We start from the raw sequence: 16,434 nt of genomic DNA, 5'->3' as shown, positions 1-16,434 counted from the left end.
AGGGAATTATATTAAAACCTGTCCTTAAATTCCCTATATTACATTTAAATATGCAACACTGACCCATGGACAATGAGAAATGTAAGAAATCAGTGCATAGCTGACCGCAAAATTTCAGAATACTAAAGTTGTTTAAGACACAAACTCAAATCATAATACTCAGTCAATAAAATTGAATTTTTTCTTTAATAAATTTCACTTTAGCAAAAAAAAAAAAAACAAACAAACAAGTGCTTTCCCCTCTATGGACTGGGAATCAATTACATAAAACTACAAAAATAAGAAAAAAGGTTTTATTTTTTTTATGCACAAACAAAAAACATGTTCCCTTGGTACTGCACACAGCACAAAATAGCATACTTTGACTAAACATGTTAGGGAAACAAAATAACTTTTTTGGGCAGGGTGGATGTGGGGTGGGGAGACGGGTGTTGTTAAACTTAGATATACTGGAACAATAACTAGATAAATATAAACAACAAACAAAAAAGGCAAATACAAATTAAAGAATATACAATCAGCTATTTAAGGACAGGGTTGAGAAAGCTCCAACAATTATTTTACAAGATACTGAAAAATGCTGGCAAGTGAAGTTCAGGTACAAATTAATAATGCAAAATAAAACTGTATTCCAGCTATCAGTCTTAGAATATTACTGTGAGTAAGTAATCAGCAGCTACTCTTCATCACACGGCTCACTTGCCTCTGTCAGAGGTGCGTGGTACTCTTTCACAAAGATTACATCATCATCAGAAGTATTCTGAACTTTAAGGGTCAGATGAGTGACACTTGCTTCTTTCAGAATGTCAGGATGTACTGCTTTCCCATCTGAGCCTGCAAAGCATATGACAGATTTTCATATACATATACAACCTGACAAAACAGGATAAGTTGCAGGATAATGTAAAAATCTACTATTCCTTGTTATTGACTATCTGTAAGAGATGCGATAGCTCACCGGATTCTGTCCCTTCAGGAAGACATTTAGTCACCATGATCTCTTCTTGAAGCTAAGGTATAGATGAGCAATAATTAACAGAATTTACACAATTATATACACTTGAAATTAGCAGCAATATTATTTTAATATTAAGCATTATTTATTATACCATGTCATCACATGTAGGGTGCACGTCCAGTTCAGTATCACTTGCAAAATCAATCAGATCTTCTGTGAAACCTATTTAAAATAAATAATAAATAAAAATTTTAAAATAATACAAATCTTTCTTTGGACAGTGACATTTATTACTTTTTAATTCCACACCATTTTCAAATATCAAAACTCAAATGTATGATGATGAAGATTGGAACTTTTAAAATGTAAAATAATGTCTTACGGTTAACTTCATCAATCAAAGCACCCAAATCACTTTTAGCCTTGGGTTCCTCATTCTGGACCTGTAATATCAGGTTAATTTTTAGTTTTAGGCAAGAATATAAACATATATATTAGTTAGTGAGCCAGTGTCTTGGGGAGGGATGCAGAAACAAAATGGTGTTTTAGCTTGAAGACCAGATTGCTTTTTACACTATTTACTGCTACAGAACATTACCTGAAGTACATTGTCAAAAACAGATTTCAGATCTCTGCCTGTAGGCAGTGTTTAATAGAGCAAATCAACTGATATGATTAGAGCAACCTCTTATAATTAAATAAAATTTACAGTTACTACAGACCTGTCTGGGTCAAATGATTTCAAGATTGGACTATATGCATACAACTATTATATATATTGCTACTAAAACTCTCTCTACCTTACTAATTTAAACCTCTAAATCCCACTGTAAAATGCGCAACCAACCACACATACATACATACATGATACAGTTAATATGATGGATGCTTCTTACTTGCAGGTGTTCCACTGGTATGATTTCAAAGATGTTACAAGGATCTACCATGACCTCAGAATCATAGTCCAAAAGCAGCACCTGCAAAATCATTTTTTTTTTTTTTCCATTACACTATTTAAAAAAACCCAGAGTTTGTGAACAACAATTACTTACATTCTCCCCCTGCTATGAGCAAGTTCAGAGTAAAACATACTTACCAAGGTAGAATCTTCAGAAATCTTCAATATCTGTGCTCTGCACCAATTCTTGTGTGCATGGGACCAAATTATACATTTTGATCCAACTTGATGTGTCTCTGCAGCCCTCAAGTACCCCAAATCTTATTTAAAAAACCCACAAACAATTTTAACATATATAAATAATGGCATAAATAATTACATTGTGCATTAAATGATACAAATATAATTTGCACATACCTACCTGATTTAATAAACTCATGACTGCCTCCAATCCTATTGCGTTCATGTTCTGGTATTGATAAAACTCCTTTTTCACTGCTGACTTGGAATTTTTGAGGTGAAGTTTCCTGCAGGTTCTCATGAATGTTATTCAGAGCATTTACATTCGAATCCTCTGCCATTCCTGTAGATGTCTCTGTTAATTCAGGGTTATCTTTTGGAATAAGGTCTTCAACTATAATTGGTTCTCCTGTGTATTTCAATTCAGTTTCATCTTGAAACAATGTTTTGACAGTGTGAACATCCCTTTTATCCAGCATAATTACAGATCCAGATTCTTCTACATACTCAATCATTACATTACATTCCATTTCTGGATGCTGTATTGTTGAAATGCAAACATCACTGTCTCGATACTCTGTGACTTCCTGAGGGTGCTCCATTGGTATCAGAGTAGATTCAGCTGTACATTCAAAGGTTTCAGTTTCAATACATATTGAAGAATTACCGGAAGGCACACAAGATGCATTTGTTGATTCAAGCGATGTGTTGTTGCCATTTGGAATCCAACAATTTTTCATTGCATCATTGATAACGATTTCACCACATTCTAGCCTAATAAAATGTGGTGCCTGCAGACCATGCAAACTACCAAATTTCACAACTTTTATGTTCAAGAGCTGATCAGAGATTAGCTCAAAGAACCGATCAGCAGCTTTGTCATTCCAGGAGCCCTCTGACATATCAAAACCATCAAGTTGGCAAGCAAATGCCTGAGGTGGCAAATCATTTACTTGACTGGGCAGGGGTCTGACCTCCCTCATTTTAACTTTTGACTCGTTTCCATAATCAACAAACAGAACTGACAATGTATCATCATCTCTTGAGATCACCTTTGCACGATACCACAGCTTGTCCTCATGATAAAGTGCAATGCAGCCACTTCCAACAGGCAAGGATTCCTCATTCAAAGTTCCAGTTTCCATAGCATTACCAGCCTCTTGGATTGTATCAGAAATCTCTTGCAGTTTTTCCAGCTGTGTATACTGACACCAGAAAAGCTGTGGCCCAGTAATAAAAGAGGCATATACAGTGATATTCTCTCCATATGAAATACTAGGATTCTTATAAAATGTAACACAACTGATAACTGGCTGCTTGTGCACAGTAACTGAGCTCTTTATTACATCTATTGGTGCAGTTGTGACAGTTTCACAACTGGAAAAAGTGGATCCCAACATCCTACCCCTGACCTCAAGTCTGACCTCCCACACTGAAGCCAACTCTTTGATAAATGTACATGTAACACTATCAGCATTTTTCTCAATTTCTTTCTTGAAGATAGAAGCCAATTCACTGGCATTTATTTCTGCAGCCAGCGAGCAATGAATGCTGTATCTTGGATGTGAAAACAATGACCTGTCCAGAATGCATATATTTGAGACTGAAACCTTAGCAGTGTTTCCAAAGTCTAAGAATTCAACCTCAACTGTGTCACTTGTGGGGGGTTTTCTGACAACAGCACGATACCAACAGTTATCATCAGGAAACACTGCACCAACTAAGTCACCCTCATGAATGTCACTTGTCACACATTTTGACTGGTTGTCGTTCAACCTCTCTACCAAAGAGCATATATCACTTTCATCATTTAACAACTGAACAAAGAAGCTCAAAGGACTATTGTAATGAGAGATGAACACTTCTACTTCCATTCCTGGTTTCAGCTCTTTCAGAGGAAGCTCCATTTCTTTCAGAACACTTGGTTTTGAACCACTTACATTTGCTGATTCACTATGAGTGTCCCTGACAGAATCATGACTTAACTGTGTGTGTGTCATGTCTCTTGTCATGTCTCCATACTGAAATTTTTTTGAATGCTCATCTGGTGCAGAACCGTTGGCTTTCTGATATTTCCAGCAATATGATTTCTGTGATATTGTTTCTTTTAAGCCCCACAAGTGCTTTTCATGTTTTTCATGAGCTTTACTGCCCAAACATGTATTTCTTCTACCAATATCTTCAATCCCATTTCGTACATTCTGATCCGTGACATTAATTTTTTTGGGAGCAATTTGTTCAATTTTCTCACGTTCAATATGAAATTTCTCTCTGATCATTGCATTCACCTGGGACGTTCCATCATAGAGTTCAACAATTATTTTTCCGCTTACTTTTTTGGCTACTACTAATGCTTTGAGATGACGATCAGTCACAAAATTCTCAAACCAGTTATTTACTTGACTTGGCACATTTTCAGGCATGTCAGAAAGCCCACCCTCAATTGCTTGCACAGGTACTGACATAATTTCTCTGGCTTCGAATGGAACTGGAAGGAGGTCTGATATTTCAGTTTCCTGGCTGTTTCCATAATCCACAAAATTGACTAAAACTGAAGGTTTTGTAGATGTAATCTGTCCTCTGTACCATAATCCATCAGTGTATTTTGCAAAACACACTTTTCCAAAGTCCTTTGGGCAGTTAATGTTCTCCAGCTGATTGCATAAACTGTTGACTTTATCTGCAAGTTCTTCAATCTGTGCAGAATTTCTTCTCAGATGGCAAAAGAAGTGATTGACACTCTTCACACTGGTGATGGTAACCTCTTCTTCAGACCCAGTCTTTACACCATGTGTGGAATAGTAGTATGTGTCCAAGCGAAAAGGTAAAAGATGTGCCTTTTTTGATGGGGCATGATTAGCCAAACATCTCTGGACAAGATGGCTACAAACACTTTGGAAAGGAGTCTCCAGATCCACTACATTGAAGAGCACTTTCTGAATGTCGTACATTACAGCGTACACAGTACATTTCAAGTTCACATTCAGAGAGGCTACATTGTCCACAAACTCTTTAAACTGTGATGTTGCATCTGGGCCCCAGTCTACAGTTGAGTGGGACATGGGATTCATGGGGTTATATAAGCTGCATCTGAAAGCTTGTCCATTCAGCCTTAAGAATGACGGATTTATGCGACGGAGGTTACATATGCCAACCTTCTTTGTTTGTCCATAATCAACAAACAACACACTCACATGAGATGTCTGATGCTTCTGAATGACCAACGCTCTATACCACATCCCATTTTCTGGATGACGAGCAACACATGCTGATTCGGAAAAAGGTTGAAATTCACTGTCTAAGTAGTAATCCTGGAGATCTTGCATTAGCAGTCTAAGACGTCCTGTGTTACTAACTTTTTGGCACCAAAAATCATTTGGGCTATTAATGTAAGATACAATGACCTCAACTGAACTCCCAATTGAAAACAAATACTCAGTGAAAGCAGATCTTGTCTCTTTTGTAGCAGGTGAACTGGAGGACTGAGGAACAGTATTCAGCATATCATATGTCTGACTCCTTTTGGAGTCATGTTGTACAACAGGTTTATCCATAGCCTTCTTCAAGCTTTCACTGTCTGCAAAACCTCCACCACACATCAACCTGGTTAAGTCTTTTTCTCCATCTGACGAAGAATCAATTACCTGGACAACATGAGTATAAGAGGACTTGGCAAGCACATGCACATCAAGAACTTTATCTTTAATGGCTTTTGAGAAAAATAATGTGGACTTTTGGTCCCACTGTTGACAACATGGTTGGATGCCATAGAGAGCACACCTTACAGCCAAAGCTGGTAGATTTTGAAATCTAAGAGGCAATTCACGAAGGTTGAGACAATCAACCAGTTCAGTATTTCCATAATCAAGGAAGAACACCTCCGCTTTCTCATCTTTGACTTTGCAAACAGCAGCCCTATAGAACACACCATCTTGTGATTTGGCCACACAGAGTAGGCCAGGTACAGGCTTTGTTATCTGTCCCTCACAGTTGGCCAGATCACTATACAGCTCCTCTAGGCCTTCCATTAACTTGTCAAACTCCTCAGCATGCTTCTGTGTCTGAATCCAAAACTTTCCAGGACTATCAACATGCTGAACAACAGCCACATAGGAAGTGTTAATTGACAGACTTTCTGTAAGCAATACAGGTGTTTTTCCTTTCAAATCATCCATGTTGGTGCTTTGTTTTTCATTTTGAACTGAAGTATCGCACTTCTGAGATGATGAGCTCTTGTGAACTGCATAATACCCATGGGCCTTTGTATCCATTAAGCATTTTTCTGTCAATCCAAACATGTGATTTATGTTTAAGTTTTCATCTCCATAGAGTGTGACATAATGGACACCCTCTGAGAGGCTTTGATATTCAAACTTGGCAATAACAGTTCTGTTAAGCAGTAAAGATTTCAAGAAGTCAATCTGTGTGGCTGTCCAACCAACACCTTTGTCAATAATCCCATGAAGAGAGCACACGTAAGTAACAACAGGCATGCGGAAAAATTCTGGGGCCAGTGGGCTGACATGCTCTGTTTGGACAAATTGTTTCTTCCCATAATCCACATGCAGTACCTCTGCTACACCGCTGGATGAAATGACCTGCTGCAACAAAGACCTATACCATTTTCCATCCTTTCCTCTTGAAGCACAGGGGGTTCCCAAGTTCTCAGGTCTTGCAAACAGAGTGCCAACTTTTCCTTCATAATACTGAGTTGTGTGTTCTGTTAGTTTTCTCAGCTCCTGTGAGAAAACCTTTAACTGACAAAAGATTCGTAGGGGATTTGTTACCTCTGTAACAATCACAGTCTCAACAGTTTCCGTTTGCAGTTCTGGATACATGTAACAGAGCTTCTTTTCAGTTTTATGCTCAACTGGCTCATTTTTCACAGTTATCTGAGGTTCTACAGAAGCACTATGAGACTGCAAAGAACGTGCAACGAATTCTTTGAACCTTTCATTTGACAATTTCTTTGCAAATCCCATCTCATACATCTGCTTGGACAGGTAGGGTATATCAAGTAGAAATGTACGTTGAGGTACTACAACATCCTGAACACAGGCAGTGACTCTTTTCCCACTGAATGTTTTCATGAATTCCAATGCCATCTTTGACCATCTGTATTCAGGGGACAGAGGTAGGACATTGGCAAGAACACAAAACTCAACTTCAGGAGGTAGGTAGAAAAAGTCAGTTTGGCCCCATGCCAATGTGTTAGTAGTGGCACGTAGAGTTCTACCTTCATCAATAAGAAACACACTGTAGTCGTCAGCATTTCTTGACACAATACGGGCTCTATACCAGGTTTCATAGACTCTCACAAGGCACAGGTCACCAGGACTGCCTTCTGCCTCAAGAAATTCTTGTCTGGGGTACTGAATTTCTTTTCTCATTTGCTGATAGGCAAGCCTCCGTTCCTCATCAAAATTTCCCCAAAACTCCACCAAAATACAAAGAGGATTCAGGTTCACTCTGGTAATGAGCACAGACACATTGGATCCAGGTGATGGTAGTCCAGGAATTGAACACATCGTGACACTTAGTACGCTTCTGGATATAGGTTTTCATGCAAGGGATTCTCAATCACTAAGAGCATGGTATCTACAAAGAAAACAAAGTGGAACAAAGTGCAAAATGTGAGCATGCTTTCTCTCCCCCCCCAAAAAAAACTTTTTTAAAATTTTTTTTTAAAATAAATTGCAGATTTATTCACTATTTCAAAAAGCTTGATTTAATATTCGTTTGTTGGGGCATCTGTCGTTTGTGGTATAGAGCTTGTTCTTAATGTTTTGAAAGGAAAATAAAATGCTCTGGACTCAGACTTTGGCACAGTGCTCTATATATATAAAATATTCCACACATGCCCTAAAATAAGAAGCTCAGGTGGTGCTGGTGTGAAAACAGAGTGGTAAAGTGTGGAGAGTAGAGAAGAAGTCTATTAAAAGTCCAGTACGGGGCTCCGGCGCACACTGTGCTGCATGTATGTATAAACCAGCTGAAACATCATAGTTTATTTGAAAAACCATTTTTCCAATCACCATTTTACACATTTGCACTTTAACAATATTCTATTCTAACTGTTCCACCTCACTGAAGAATAAAATTTTTTTTTTTTTAATTAGCCTTTTTGCATTTTTTATGTAATGTACTAATAATATGCAATACTACTAATAATGTAATGCTACTTACTACAAATACATGAATAATGTGACAGGAAACGGTGGTCTGTGAGGCCATAAAATACATTGCATGAGGACAGAGATGTCTTTTAACATATTTCACCAATATCTCGCTTGAACTGTCAGCTACATTACCCCCATAGTTTTCAGTGGCATGGCTCTGTTCTGTCAATATCTGTATGTTTACAGAAAATGTGCAAAAACAGCAATGAAATGAATGCAGAGCACAAGTAGAAGCTCCAAGCTTATCAATAAAAAAAAAAAAATAATAATAAAAAAAATTATATATATATACACATACACAACTGGTCTATTGGCAGCGTAAGGCTGACGCTGCTCTCATTTGTGGCTTATGTTCCCCTGAAACTTGTTATACTGTAAAGTATACTTGACTATGCTGAAACATCTACTCTAGACTTACTTTGCATTCTGGGATCACACTGGATTTATCTCTTCAGGTTGCATGCCCAGCAAAGTTCTGTATCTGCTAGACATACATGAGCCCACTCCCTCTTCCTCTGACTCCTTGACTTTAGCAGCAGGGAGCGAGTTTCTGACCCCTCAAGTTGTCTTGAATTTGTGTATTGGGCAGTCTCTTTCCTGTACTCAAATTTAAGGGTTGGATAATATGCTTTATTGGTGTTAGTGATACTGTTCTTGCTGTGGTATTCCACCAAGACCTGCTGAATGTTTAATGAAGTTATCATACCCTGCCTTATTTTTCGTCTGTCTGGCTGCCTTTGCATTTTTGTTTTTTTGGACTGCTTGCCTTTGCTTTCATTTGCCTATTCCAGGGGTCGGCAACCTTTACCACTCAAAAAGCCATTTGGACACGTTTCACATAGTAAAGAAAACACTGGGAGCCACTGGGGGGGGGGGGGGGAATAATAAAATAATACGCTGAACTTAAATTATCCACTGGCAGCAAACAAAAATGCTTGCCGTCATCCTTTTAATGGCACCATGTAGTCATGAAAGAAGTCGCACACTGGCGGGTGTCGCACATTGGAAGTTGTGACGTGTATTAAGAGCGACAAAATTTAAAATATTAAATATTTTAGATGTTACAAGATCGCCATAATCTTAATAGAATTACATTTTGAAAATGAACGAACTAAATTAAAACACATTTTAATTAAATACTTAAATATTGAAATTAATTATTTTCAAAAGCTGAGCCGCATTTGATCAAAGAGCCGTGGGTTGCCGACCCCTAGCCTATTCATGGTTACAGAAACAAATTAAGGATTCTGAACAGACCCATTGCATCAACCTTGTGAAGGTTATTTCATCTATTCCTCTATTACTGTTATTGATTTACCTCCCTCTCAAATTGCCTGCTAATAATTTTATATCAGAACTGAGTGGATTAATTTCTATAGTTACATCTAAGTCCTGTAATGTTGCTGAGTGATTTTAATATTCATTTTGTCTCCAGCAGTGATGCAATGTTTTTGAATGTTTTGGTCTCACTCAGCATGTTGACTTCCCTACTCATACTCGTGGTCATACACTTGACTTGTGGTTAAAATTATGTCTGTTCTGCTGTTGGCTTCTCTCACCATATGCTCATTGAGTGTTGTCTTGTAACTCCTGTCAAATCTTATGAGAAATTGACAATTACCTTTAGTCGTCCATCCTCTATTCCCACTGATAACATTACTAGTTTTCTTCAACCTATTTTATCTGATCACTCTGAGTTGTCATCTCGTGAAGATTTAGTTATACGCTACAATAATACTGTCTCTGCCATACTCAATACTCTTGCACTAGATTAGTTCCTGCTAATCATACATCTGCATGGTTCACATCAGAGCATAGAATCATGAAAGTTAAAGTCAGGCATTAAAATCCCTGTATAAGAAAACTGGTCTCCATTTTTCAATTTTTAACAGAGCGACTTTTCAAATATAAAAAAAGCATTCAATACTGCACACTCTCTTCTTTCAATTCTATTCTTATAACCTCTGGGAGTCACAGACCTAAAACTCTATCATACCATTAACATACTTCTTCAAACTCCTTCTCCACCAATCACTAATACATCTGTCCAGTGTCAAGTATTTACGGATTACTCTCAGGAGAAAATCAAGATTCACATTTTCCTTTGAACACCTTTGGCATTTCCCCAAAAGAACTTTCACTTTGCTCAGGTCACTGTCATGTCAGTTAACAACTCTCTCTGCATTTACCCCAGTGAATTTCTATGCTTTATCTAAGATTATATCTAAATCATCATCATGTACATCTCAACTAGATCTGTCTCAACTGCAGACCTATCACTAATCTCCTAGCTAATGTTATGGAAAGGGTTGTAGCCTCTCAGCTACAAGACTTTCTAACTGCTAATAATTTATGAGTTTCTCCAGTCTGGCTTTCACACTTTTCACAATAAAGAGTCTGCCCTTGTAAAAAGGTGTTAATGGCTTGCTGATGCTGGATTTCTTAAAATCCTGGGACTCCTTGATGTAATGGCAGCTTTTGACACGGTTAACCATGAATGTCTTATTTCTAGATTATTGCATGTTGGCATTACAGGCCTAGCCGTCCTGTGGCTTAGGTCATACGTTGCTGATAAGAAATATTGGCTATCATTATTCTTCTATTGCTCCTGCTGATCATGGCGTGCCCTAGGGAACCGTCCTAGGACCTCTCTCTATTATATATTCTACCACATGGTCAGATCATTTGTAATCATGGTTTTAAATTTCACTGTTATACATATCTCTCTGATCTTACTTCTTCGTATTTCCCCTCTCGTTGTCTTAGATCTTCTAACTCTGGACTTCTTACTGTACCTTCTTTTAAACATTCTACCAAGGGTGATTCAAGGGTCTTTCAGCATCACTGCACCCAAACTCTGGAACTCTCTTCCTCCTGTTCTTTGTAATTATTCATCCTTGTGTTTAGGGCTGCTACAACTAATCGATTAAATCTATTAAAATTGAGTGTTAAAATAGTTTGCAACTAATTTAATAATCGATTAATTGGGTTCCAAATTATTATACACATAGGTACAGTTGCTACACGTGACGAACTCTGGAAGAAGGGTTTGAAAAATGGCGGAGGCGGTCACAGCAGAGGATAATGTTAGCACAAGCAGAGAGAAAAATGTACGACCCAAGTCATCAAAAGTATGGGAACACTTTACATTAACGCCTTCAAGGAACAGCATTAAGTGCAAAATGTGCACAGCTGATCTCGCATGGCACAGCAGCACAACATCACTGCATGAGCACCTGAAAAGGAAGCCTGTTGGAGCTATGTGTGAAAGAGATTAAGTATAGTAAGTTAGTTCTACTTTTTCTCCCACTCAATGTTACTAAAGCCTGCTAGAGTAGTTAAACAACATTTGTTTTTTAGTACATTGATATTACACTCACGTCTAGCAAACAAGCCTTAGCATCCCCCCGAGTTTTCTCTTCAACCTTAAATGTGTCAGCTCGACCAGCAGTTCCAAAACAGGCTGTAATTTTAGTCAAGTTAATGTTAGCGATGTTAGTTTTTGTCTCACTCAATGTCACTAGAGCCTGCTAGAGTAGTTAAACAAGTCTCATATTTATTAAATTTATATCACTCTTGTATTTAGCAAGTTTTCCGTTCCACCTTAAATGTGGCGGCAGTTACATTCAGAGTTAAAAAAAAAAAAATCCAAACATTTTTTTAAATAATATATTTAAAGCCTTTTTCAAGGTCTTTTCTGACTGGCATTGCGTTTTAATGTTTGAGTATCACAGCCAAGTGTATATTACATTATAAGTGTATATTAAATTACATACACTGTTAAATATTGATAAATATAAAATTAATGTAACGTTTGGGTTAATTCTTCATGTAAACGCTAATTTTTAATAATGGCAGGTTGTGTGTTCCTTATACAATTACAACATTAGTTCTCTAAAATCTTAAATATCTTAACAATATCTGATCATGTGTTAGTTGAATTTCTCTTTTATTCTCAGCACATGGCAGCATCACCCAATATCCATTTATGCAATTTCAATTTGCCTGCATTTTAGATCAGTAGTTATTAACTAAAAAAAGATGCATGTTCATATCTACACTTTCTCTCACCTCAGATAAAAACAGCCCAGCATTGCTGACTATGTTTTGAAGAAGATCTGCAAACCACAGCAAGCAGCTGTTCTCACTGATGGTATCCTGAATATGCTAGTAACATGAAACCAAATTTGGCTTGTCTTCCTTTTTATCCGATTAATAATCATTAATCAAAAAAATAATCAATTATCAAAATAATCATTAGTTGCAGCCCTACTTGTGTTACTTCAAATCTCTCATCAAAATGTTTCTCTTTTCTTCATGTCCTTAGATTCCTCCCCCAGTCAAAAAACTTCACCTTAACAAAAGTAATGAATTGGCACATAGCTCATTGAGGACAAGAAATCTTCGAAAGTAGCGCTTTATAAATTGTTGTTTCACCAGTGTGCGTTCATTAGACCAGCTGAAGCCTCAGTCACACATCCTTTTCAGGAACATTACAGCAAGAAAAATTCATAGTACATTTTTAAATTGAAGAGTTCCAGTAAGGCTACAAGGTTTTAAAATGAGAACTACAATACATTTCCAAAACAGTGGGGGTTAGGGTTAGACTGCCTCCTCCCCAGACAAGAAACTCGACCAGGTTACCCATTTGAGGAAACAAAAAACGAGTTTAACACTGTACTGTAAAAGATAAAAAGAATGTGCCTTAATCAACTTATTTAAATACAAACATGCTCCTTTCAGTAAAACATCTACCCATGCTAGAGAAATGCTAAAAACAAGTAGTGAACAATCAACTGCCATTCCCCCAGAGTTTACATGCATTATTGCTGCTTGCTCTACCATAAGAGCTAACGTTGCACTATGATTTGAAACCGTTTTGAGCAAATGCTATTCCAATTTAACCGTTTAAAACACAAACCTGTTGTACATCATGTCACTAAACATTTACCTACTTAAGTTAAAGGCTAAAATTAAAGAGCCCTGGCCATTTCCACAGTGTTCACGCTCCTTTACTGTTTAAATCCACATTAAATGTTTAGACAAGACAAAACTGGTGTTATTTTCTCTTCAACCATAAATATCATTTTAGGAGGCAGATCCTTGCTTCTTGTTCAGTTTTCATACACATTTACTTCCACATTAAAGGCTCCATTTAAGAGTCTTACTTGCAGTATTCTCCAGCTCCTTGACTATTTTTCATCTTAGACAGCTATGTGAGGCTGAAAATATCACTAAATTTTATTTACCCAGTCTCATTCTGAAACATTTCCCAATTTATCCATTTAAAACACACAACCAAGTGTACATAATGTCATTAAAGCACTCACCTACTAGTGAAATGCTTATATTTACTGTGTATTACTGCGCTCGAGTTATCAGTTCCACCTTAAATAGGTGAATATGCAAGGCTTTCCAAACACAAATTATTGTTTATAAATTAAAATGTTTTACAGGTTTCATAATTATGCCCCAATGTTTTTGTACAAAAATAAATAAACAAACAAACAAAAAGATGTACTACACATACACCGTAGATGATTAAATCTGTAAGGGAACAGGGAGGACATTATTCCCCTGCTCCTCCTCACCATATTTCCCAAGTCTGAGAAATATTCTAGAGCCCAGGCCTAAAAAAATAATAAAAAAATAAAAAAAAGTGATAAACTAAGCGCGGCACGGTGGCGCAGCAGGTAGTGTCGCAGTCACACAGCTCCAGGGACCTGGAGGTTGTGGGTTCGATTCCCGCTCCGGGTGACTGTCTGTGAGGAGTTTGGTGTCCGCGTGGGTTTCCTCCGGTTTCCACCCACAGTCCAAAAACACACGTTGGTAGGTGGATTGGCGACTCAAGTGTCCATAGGTGTGAGTGTGTGAGTGAATGTGTGTGTGTGTCTGTGTTGCCCTGTGATTCCAGGTAGGCTCTGGACCCACCGCAACCCTGAACTGGATAAGCGGTTACAGATAATGAATGAATAAATAAACAAAGCAAGAATTCTGTACACATGAAGACAAAGTAGATACAATTGCACAGAGCCACTGTGAGCACCTGCTTCAAGCACAGAGCAGTTTAAATATAGTTTATATATATATATATATATATATAACATAACTGATTAAATTCTCCTCGCTTTATTTTTTACGCACTTATTTCCCATAAATTTTATATGTATCATACATTTAATTGTGTTTCAAACGTTCAATTTAGGCTTAGTAATTTGTGTCCTCTCTATAATATTTTAGCAATTATTTTAGAAAGATTTTGTGTAAAATTTCAAGTAAAATAAAGCAACAAAAGCATGCAAAAATTCTAGTAATATTTTTTCCTTATATTCATGAAATGGAATCAGAGACACAGGTTTTTTTGGTAACACTTGGAGGTTTTAGTTTTATAATGGGTGGTATGTGGTCTAAATTGTTTGAGAACCACTGTCTTAAAGTATTGTTGGAAACATAATATCAGTGCCAAAATCAGATCCATTATCTTGGCTGTGTATTAAAATTCTGTATCTGAAGATACCACAGAAGTGTCAGAATGATGTTTGCAAAACATCTATGTAAAAAATTATTTCTACACTTACATGATTATGTCCACAGCTTCATCTACTTCTTCTAATATATGATGCACACTTTCACATCTTGAGTCTGAAAAGGGAAATGTAAATCAAATTTGGATTTTAAATAATAACTTTTCCAAAATCTAGCAGCGTTAAACAGCAACCCTGCTGCAGATTTCCAATAGATTGTGATTTTCAAATCATCTATATATATATATATATATATATATATATATATATATATATATATATATAAAACACTCAACATTAAGGCTGACCTGAAACATTTATGATAGCAGCTGTTACACTAGAATGGAGTCAAAAAGGGTCAAAAAAAGTTTGAGTTTGTAAAACAATACTCACAAATGTAACGAACTTTGTAACTGCGTTTGAGTCAGGGCAGAGCTAATTTACAGCTAGTAACTGGCCTCAGCAGACAGTGCGTATTTTGCCTGAAATGGCGGACACAGGTAGGAAACAATCGAATTAAATGTTCTATTCAACTTAAATGGGCAAGAACTAATCTGACTACCATCTATATCTAATACCACTCCAAGGACAATCGTGGATTTGGGAGTTGTGTTGCTTGAAGACCAACACACTTAAAACCTGCGCCAGATAACAATTTGGCTAAGTTAACCTTACATATAAATCGAGAAACTAACGCTCCATTTGGGCAATTAAAACGTCAGTGAAAGCAATCTCATGCTTTATTGTCGCTTGGAATAAACTCACCTGTGATCAGTGCTGCAGTAACGTTAGCGGTAATTTTAACGGCTGCAAGGACCAACCGTTAACGTTAAGGCAACCAGCTAGCTAAGTGTCGGTTTCAGAGCTGCGACAACTGCATTTTCAACACTTAACTTTACAGAACACGACAACAAAAAGCTGTGTATCGAGATCTTTCAATTTAATAAAGCGGTTAAATTTATAGAATACCGTTATATAGACGACTCTTCTAGAATAACTAAGACAAGATGGAGTTTGTGTAGAAGCCGTTTGGCGCCTCGTGTTTAAAGCCCCTCCCCCTCTTTCATTCAACATGGGCTCGGTCCCAAACGCCCCCCCCCCCTTCATGTAGTGCACTATTTACTTACGCAATGTGGTGGAATGGCAGACGATGCTTTGCTATATTATTAATATTCAGTGTTATGTATAGAAAACTCCAAAAGTAAAAAATAAATAAATAAAGATATATACTTCACTCTTTAAGAAGTATCTAACAATCTGAGACTGTTTGGTACTGCCAATATTCTAATGTTTTATTTGTTTAAATTTAATTTTCTGGTATAAACAATTTAAACTACTAAGTAAAAGCATACTTCTACGAATCACACAAACATTACATTGATTTGAACGGCAATGACCTACCCCTGGCTTTCAGAGACAATTTCATCATCACTGTAAATGATCAGTGACCAATGTACTTTTATAAATACATTTATATTACATATGCTAATAGAAAATGAGACACTTCCCAAAATAAATTCTTTGTAACTTGTCAAAACAGTAGATACAAAACGGTGTGGGGGAAAAAAAAAACTACAATGATGGTAATATCGCTTAGATAGACAAGCAAAAAACCTTGGCACCATATATAGAGTG

General features: G+C 37.0%; 1 protein-coding gene across 2 annotated transcripts; it reads right to left on the bottom strand.

Moving 5' to 3' along the window:
* Positions 1 to 201: 201 nt before the first annotated feature.
* On the bottom strand, positions 202 to 15,824 carry tdrd6 (tudor domain containing 6). 2 transcript variants are annotated; one of them, XM_066676947.1, is made up of 10 exons: positions 15,565 to 15,824; positions 15,193 to 15,281; positions 14,854 to 14,917; positions 2,278 to 7,694; positions 2,055 to 2,176; positions 1,855 to 1,935; positions 1,341 to 1,401; positions 1,110 to 1,180; positions 959 to 1,010; positions 202 to 834 (listed from the first exon to the last, which is right to left on the bottom strand). In XM_066676947.1, the coding sequence occupies exons 4-10, from the start codon at positions 7,622 to 7,624 to the stop codon at positions 677 to 679; spliced, it is 5,892 nt and encodes a 1,963-aa protein (XP_066533044.1). In that variant the 5' UTR covers positions 7,625 to 7,694; positions 14,854 to 14,917; positions 15,193 to 15,281; positions 15,565 to 15,824; the 3' UTR covers positions 202 to 676. The 2 variants fall into 2 exon arrangements, with proteins under 2 accessions (XP_066533044.1, XP_066533045.1); XM_066676948.1 differs by lacking the exon at positions 15,193 to 15,281.
* Between the last annotated feature and the right edge of the window lie 610 nt (positions 15,825 to 16,434).

The sequence above is a fragment of the Hoplias malabaricus genome, chromosome 7, assembly GCF_029633855.1.
Source record: "Hoplias malabaricus isolate fHopMal1 chromosome 7, fHopMal1.hap1, whole genome shotgun sequence".
In the NCBI taxonomy this organism is placed as follows: Eukaryota; Metazoa; Chordata; class Actinopteri; order Characiformes; family Erythrinidae; genus Hoplias; species Hoplias malabaricus.
The sequence above is the reverse complement of the archived record's forward strand: the minus strand, read 5'-3'. Positions and strand labels throughout refer to the sequence as shown.

What these genes read in the sequence shown, in the direction of transcription:
- tdrd6 (XM_066676947.1), bottom strand. Translation starts at nt 7,624, where the DNA reads ATGTGTTCAATTCCTGGACTACCATCACCTGGATCCAATGTGTCTGTG. An exon ending in TTTCTGAAGATTCTACCTTG is followed by an intron (nt 1,936 to 2,054) that starts GTAAGTATGTTT and finishes ATGATTTTGCAG; the next exon opens with GTGCTGCTTTTGGACTATGA. An exon ending in TTTGATTGATGAAGTTAACC is followed by an intron (nt 1,181 to 1,340) that starts GTAAGACATTAT and finishes TATTTTAAATAG; the next exon opens with GTTTCACAGAAGATCTGATT.